We start from the raw sequence: 7,914 nt of genomic DNA on the forward strand, positions 1-7,914 counted from the left end.
AATTTTTTTTTAAACATCATATATATAAAAAATATATTGTATCGAATTTCCTCCTTTTCTTTAATGGATGACGCTCTAATACAATAATCTTGAATGATAATTATATATTTGATTATTCGATCAGAAAATATTAATAATCAATAAATTATTAATTCGATCGACTATTTTTTTTAAAAAAAATAATTGGATGGCTGTTCAATAAATTTCTTTATAAATTTCACCTCTATACAAGCTAGAACTATAACTCTTATTTCCATCTACACTTTTAAGTTTTTTTTTTTCTTTTTCAAATTAGCAATGGCTTCTTCCCTATCTAAACAACTTCATTTTCTATTGTGGAAATACATTGATAACTTTAATAATTTATTATAAAATTAATGTGAATGATTGTGTAAGAACTCTTCAAAATCTATTCAATTTCCTCTTTATTTTTGAGTACATGCATGACATCTTCAATCAATAATTTGATATTCAAGTATGAAGAACCTTCTTCTTGTATAGCCTTCTTTGAAATATGTGACAAATCCTTTGCTATTTTTCTTCTTTCTTCACCCTCTAATCCTTGATCCATTAATTGATTTATTGCTCTTTTGACTTCATCTTTGCTAACCAATACTCCACTCTTCTCTTCATTCCAAGAGGTAGTACTCACTTCAACACCAACTCCAACTCCAGTCTTCAAGATATTTACGATAAACTTCTCATTGTAAAATTGTTCGGCAAACATAGGAAAAGTAGTCATTGGCACGCCACGAGAGATCCCTTCTAGTGCTGAGTTCCATCCACAGTGTGTTAAGAATCCTCCGACGGAAGGATGAGATAATATTAGGACTTGTGGGGCCCAACCTCTAATAATCATCCCTCTTCCTCTAACCCTATCTTCAAAATTTTCATCTCTTAGCCATTTTTCAACTTCTAATGTAAAGTTTAGCCCTCTAATTATCCAAATGAAAGGTACATTTGATGACTCTAACCCTAATCCAATTTCCTTCATTTGCAATAATGAAATGTGACAAAGGCTACCAAAACAAGCATAAATGACTGATTTTGGCTTCATAGAATCAAGCCAATTCAAACAATCATCATGTTCATCATCAATTGAACCCTTGTTGCCTCTATCAACCATTTCATCCATTCCTTTATTACATAATGATACTGGACCAACACAAAACACTTTGTTCACAACTTTCTTGTATGACTCAACATACCAAGGTTCCAACTCCTCAAAAGTATTAATCAAAGTACCTCTAGCCAAATCTTGAAACTTCTTCATTTTGTCAACAAGACTCTTCATATCTTGAGTAGATTGAGGCAATTGAGCCTTTGTAAACTCAATCTTGTGTGGTATATTAGGTATCAAGAATGTATCATCATCCAACACAAGGGTGTCTTGTGTGTTTGTTTCATTTAACATATGAGAACAATAGAGGGTGAAACAAGAAATAGTTTGAAATATATACCTAGGAATGTTGAACTTATTAGCAAGTTGTTGAGTCCAAGTGAGAGGACTAGTAGAAATGATACAACTTGGCTTTGGTTCCATATGATCTTGAATCAATTTCTCTAGTGGTTCTTGCATCATTTCACTAGCCAAAAGGAAATTTTGAAACATTTCTAGTGAATTAAGTGAGTCCATATTTTCACATCCTTGAGGCAATCCAAATTCTTGGGTTGGAAAATGAATAGGTATTAGTTGAATATTTAGATTGGATTTTAGGGCATGTGTGACTATAGATTTGTATTTTTGGGCATTGAGAGGTGTTGTGATGATTGATATTTTGACTCTATGTAGGGCTAGTAATTTAGCAAAGTCTATTATTGGTATAATATGACTTTGTGACATTAAAGGTATCAATAGAAAATGAAGCTCTTTACATAGGGAAGAAGAAGAAGAAGAAGCCATTGTTTGAGAAAAAAAAAATTGTGAGGAAATTGTTAAAATGGTGAAATTTATAAATGAAGAAAATTGTATTTGATATTTAGATATGTGATGGTTAGATCACATTAAATGGATGTGACTAATTTTATGGCAAAAAAATAGGGAAGTGAGAATTCAAACAAAGAAAATTAACACTTTTAGTCCCTTAAATATTATTTAAAAAAATAAAAAATAAATTGGTCCTTGGGCATTTTATACCTCCAATATATGAAACTTCATAAATTATTTATGCTTAATTGAGTATTGTTACTTTATATAATGTGAAGATAATGTAGTTCTTGAAAAAAAATTAGTCTAAATATTAATTTTATTTTTTTTATGTAGGGATCAAAAAATAAAAATAAAAATGTAGGGATGAAAAACACAATTTTTAGTTAGTTGAAAGATATAGTCAAATATTATAATGACCTAAAATTATAATTTATCAATAATAACGGAAGTGTATTTTTTTTTTCTAAAAAGAAAAAGAAGTACTAATAGACGGTTGTTAATTAAGTATTATCCTCAAAAGTCTATTTACCTTTTTTTTGTTTTTGATTTTTTTATTGATATCACTTTGTGTTTTTTTATCACGTTATCACTTTTTTTCCATATATTAATACATATTAAAATTTAATTAAATTTAAATTTATATATTAGAAGATTTATTTTTCGAAACTTTGTTTGGATTATTGTTACCCATTGTTTCATAATGTATTGTATTGTGTACGGTAACATTTTAATTGTTTCGTTTAATTGTATCGTATCTTATTATAATTTATAAATTTACTTAAATATTCTTAATTATTCTAGGGTAAGAGGTTTGACTAGATTTAAATAATTAAGGTAAAGGGTAAAATAGTATTTTAAAATATTATGTAAAAATATAATTGAAAAAAGAAATTAAGTAACAGCGGAACACACCAAATTGGTTGTTCCATAAAATAGGGGTTTTTATTGTTACGGAACATTTAACAATACAGTAAAATACATTTTAAATAACAATCAAAACAAACATTGTAGATATAGAAAAAATACAATACAATAGAATGGATAACAACGATCCAAACATAGTGTTAGAGAAAATTTAAGACTTTTTAGATTTCGATATATAGCATTAGATTTTTAATTATATGTAAAAAAAAATAAAGAGAAAATGAATTAAAATAATACCAATTTGCTTACAACTTTTTCCCCTTAAATATAGTGTTTTATAATTAGCATGATATATCTATCCCTTGATTTTCTCCAATATAGTTTGGTCACTATTTTTATTGTTGTTATTATTATTATTATTATTTTTTAATTTTAAAAGTGGTGGTTTAATTGGTTCTTCCTTTCATCATTTTCTTTAGGAATAAAATGTGTATACCTTGTTGCATAATAATTCACACGATAAATTTAACTTTTAACTAATATTATTGAAATCAATTTATATATCTATTTCATACAAAATAATAATTTTTTGATAACTCATTGCATGTAATTTTATACTTTCAAAAAATTAACCACGAACGTATATATAGTTGTTATATAACTAGACTTAAAAATGAATTCGTATCATATATGCAATTGATATACAAGTAGAAATCCATTGTATTAGTAATATCGATATAAAAATATAAAACGCATATCATACTCATATATATCAAGATATTTTATGAACGTAATTTATATTCAATTAGTATATAAATTAATAAAGCTTGAGTAAATCGCTATAAAACAAATGTGTAAATTACATGAAATTGAGAAATATTATTTAATTGGTGTACAAAATTACGTTAATGAAAAAATAAATATGAAATATAATATATAATAGTTGCCCTTTTTGACCCTTGGTAGCTATGCTGAATTTTCAGTAATTTATATTTTGCTTATTCACTTAAATTTCTCTTTTCATATAATTGTTTTTAAAATTTTGTTTCATATTTTAGAAAAAAGTACTTAAATTTCTCTAAAATTCACTATTATAAATTCACAAAAAATTTCATTATCTCTTATTTTTGGATTCACATTCTTACGCAATGTATCAAAATGTTGAATGATGTATTCGAAATTATTAAAATTTGAGAATTTTATAATTTGAAAAAAGTAAGTACATAATGTAATTAATTCTTAACACTACAAATTTGTAATTACCTATATTTTAAAAATATTTAATATAATCTCGAGAACTTTAATCATTAGAATATTCTCTAACTTCTACCGAGTTTTAGATCGCGTTCTAATATTTTCTTAGAAAAAATGATTTACTCAAAATAATTTTCAGATCATGGTGCAAGAATTCATTTTTTTTAAAAAAAAAATGGTCATTAAATAAATAGTTATTCCAAAAAATGTTCATGGACCTTTTAAAAAATAATTTTAAATTATGTCCTAAAAAAGGATGTTTATGTAAATTTGAATTAAATATTGGCATTCCAATCCCAAGGATTTCTTATCCTTTTGAGTCACATGGAGAATCAAATAATTGAGGTCCTTTTTGAATTTTGACCATAATTATTTGTCATTTAATTGATAAAGAATATCTAGAATTAAAATTAATTAAATTCGACCATTTAAATATCACTATTAAACTTTTTTTAAAAAATTATTATATATTTCTATGTGATTTTTGCATAGAAATATAGATTTGTATGGAAAATATTAGCTTTTGATCGCATCCTCAGCAAACAATTTATATTCGCCTCTTATTCATATAACAAGCGATATTTTCATAGATATTTAGACATAAATTAAGTGATATTTGGAAAAAAATTGTATTTGAAATTGAAATTAAATGGATGTGAGTAATTCTATTGGGGTTTTGGTCAAGTACATTTAAATTTAATTGATTAATACATGTACTTTTTATTCCTCCTATTGAGACTTTGTAAATTTGATAGATTATTTAAATTTTAATTAATCATGTTAATTGCTATGTTTCATGCAAAATTTTATATTGTTACTCCATATTCAAAGATAATAATATGGTTCTTGAAAAAAATATATCTAAATATCACGTATTTCTTATAAATAGGGATCAAAAACACAATTTTTAATTAATTAAAAGTTAATAGTCAAATATTATAAGAACCTAAATTATAATTTATCAAAAATCGTTAAAATAAGACAAGTATATAGTTTGTATAGAATTTTCATACGGAATGAAATGGTATACCTTATTACATAATAATTCACACAATAAATTTAAAAGAAGTTACCATTTTATATAAGTAATTACAAATATATAATCTAATTTTTTTGGTTAATTTTAACTAACAGTATAGTCAGTTTATATACCAATTTAATATATTAAATAATAATATTTTTTGACAACTCACAGCATATAATTTTTATACCAAATTCATTTAAAAAATTAACTCTAATTTCGTAAGAAAACAATACTAATTACTTTTTTTTATAGATACATTTCATATGTAATTAAATTTCTTATAATTTACTGCGATCGTAATTGCTTATGTATATAAAAATTACGTTAAATAAAAAAAAATAATAACGAAATACAATATAAAATAGTTGCCCTTTTTGACCTTGGTAGCTATGCTGAATTTCAGTAATTGGTATGCTGGATCTGCTGACCAAATTTGACTTTTCAAATGAATTTATATTTGGCTGAGTCTCATTTCATATTATATTTTATGAAAAAAATATCTAAAGACCGTTTATTTCATTAAATTTGCTAATATTTGAAAAAAATATTTAAATTTTTTTTTATTTTTTTATTTTCGGATACATTACTCTTATTTGATGTATCGAGATGCAATATATCCACGACATATTCAAACTGGTGTGTCTTGTATCAACAAAGAAAACGTATCGAACACAATGTCCCGAACATTGAGCATATATATATATATATAAAAAATCGACGCATTTTCAAGTTTAAACGAGTCCCAAAGCAGGTAAACACAGATTTTATTGATTTTCGTGTGCTATAGTCCATGAAATTTTAGTGACCTTATATTCCTGAAATGAAATAGCCGAAAATTTTCATGGATATCCCTTAAGGCCTTAAAACTGGACCAAATTTGTCCTGCGGGGAAAACAAACACATTTTAAAGTTTAAACGAGCTCCAAAGCAGGTAAACGCAGATTTTGTCGATTTTTCGTGTGCTATAGTATATGAAATTTTTGTGACCCGAAATTTCTGAAACAAAATGACCAAAAAATTTTCATGGACATTCGTTAAGACCTTAGCAATGGACCCAGTTCGTCCCGTAGGGAAAAACAGGCGTATTTTCAAGTTCAAACAAGCCCCAAATCAAGTAAACGCAAATTTTGTCAATTTCTATGTGCTATAGTCCATGAAATTTTGTGACCCGAAATTCCCAAAACGAAATGATTGAAATTTTTCGTGGAAGTCTGTTAAGTCCTTAGCAATGGAACAGTTCGTTCCGCGGGGAAAATAGGCACATTTTCAAATTTAAACGAGCCTAAAAGCAAGTAAACGTAGATTTTGCGTCTATGGAATTTTGTGACCCAGAATTTCCGAAACAAAATGGCCAAAAATTTTCATAGACATCCGTTAAGACCTTAGAAATGGACCCAATTTGTCCTTCATGGAAAATAAGCGCATTTTCAAGTTCAAACAAGCCTCAAAAAGGTAAAAGTAGATTTTTTCGATTGTCCTTTGTTATAGTCTATGAAATTTTTGTGATCCGAAATTTTCGAAATGAATTGGCCAAAATTTTTCATAGACATCCGTTAAGACCTTAGAAATGGACCCAATTTATCCTTCATGGAAAATAAGCGCATTTTCAAGTTCAAACGAGCCTCAAAAAGGTAAAAGTAGATTTCTTCGATTGTCCTTTGTTATAGTTTATGAAATTTTTGTGATCCGAAATTTTCGAAATGAATTGGCCAAACTTTTTTGTAGACGGCCACTAAGACCTTAGAAATGGTCACAGTTCGTCCCTTGAGGAAAACGGACGCATTTTCAAGTTCAAACGATGCCCAAAGCCGGTAAACACAAATTTTGTTAATTTTCGTGTGCCATAGTCCATGAAATTTTTGTGACCCAGAATTTGCAAAACGAAATGGCTGAAATTATTCATGAACATCCATTAAGACCTTAGCAATAAATTCAATTCGTCCCGACGGAAAAACAAGCGTATTTTAAAGTTAAAATTAACCCCAAAGCAGGTAAACGTAGATTTTGTCAATTTTCGTGTGCTATTGTCCATTAAATTTTTGTGATCCGAAATTCCCTAAACGAGATGGCCGAAATTTTCCGTGGACATCCATATGGATCATTCATCCCGCAAGGAAAACTCATACATTTTCAAGTTCAAACAAGCTCCAAAGTTGGTAAACACATATTTCACAATTTTCGTGTACTATTAGTCCATGCAATTTTTGTGACCTAGACTTTTCAAAACGAAATGATCAAAAATTTTCATGAACGTGTTCTAAGACCTTAGCAATGGATCCATTTCGAATTCACTAGAGTTTAATTTTCGTGGACATCCGTTAAGACCTTTCAATTTTGGTTTAAATCACAATTCGAACTCACTAGAGTGTAAGACACAATCAACAATATTGAATGAGTGTTCATCTTATGAAATAGTACAGAGTGTTTCCTGCTTAATTTAGTAGCCATTCTTGTTCCCATCTATAAATAAAACATCCTGTAGAGCCCAGAATTTAGGTTGATCTCTAAGTAAATTGTCTTTCTTAGATTTCAAAACTCATAGGCTTACTCCGACTATAACTATAGGTTATAGGTTTGAGTTGTGAAATCAACCTTTAGTTTATAGACCCTACGTGACTGTGGGATGCTTCGTAAACCACTTTTTAAGCTGAATACTTCAAAAGGTAGGGTTTGGAATTAGGTAGGTGGAATTAAGTATACATGTATACATATGGCATAACAAAAAAAGAGCACATTGTTCAAACAAATGATGATTTCTAGATCAAATATGTTGCACAAAAGCTAACGAGTTTCTGCAAATTAATCTAGCATAAACGTACAATAGCTTGATAGTTGAATCAAG

At 27.5% G+C, this 7,914-nt stretch overlaps 1 protein-coding gene across 1 annotated transcript; it reads right to left on the reverse strand.

Moving 5' to 3' along the window:
• Positions 1 to 194: 194 nt before the first annotated feature.
• LOC101254417 (UDP-glycosyltransferase 73C3-like) lies at positions 195 to 5,696 on the reverse strand. The gene has a single exon (XM_004246552.5). It carries the CDS (start codon positions 1,901 to 1,903, stop codon positions 410 to 412), a length of 1,494 nt encoding a protein of 497 aa, XP_004246600.1. The 5' UTR covers positions 1,904 to 5,696; the 3' UTR covers positions 195 to 409.
• Positions 5,697 to 7,914: the final 2,218 nt, after the last annotated feature.

This window comes from Solanum lycopersicum, chromosome 9 (assembly GCF_036512215.1).
Source record: "Solanum lycopersicum chromosome 9, SLM_r2.1".
NCBI lineage: Eukaryota > Viridiplantae > Streptophyta > Magnoliopsida > Solanales > Solanaceae > Solanum > Solanum lycopersicum.

What these genes read in the sequence shown, in the direction of transcription:
- LOC101254417 (XM_004246552.5), bottom strand. Translation starts at nt 1,903, where the DNA reads ATGGCTTCTTCTTCTTCTTCTTCCCTATGTAAAGAGCTTCATTTTCTA.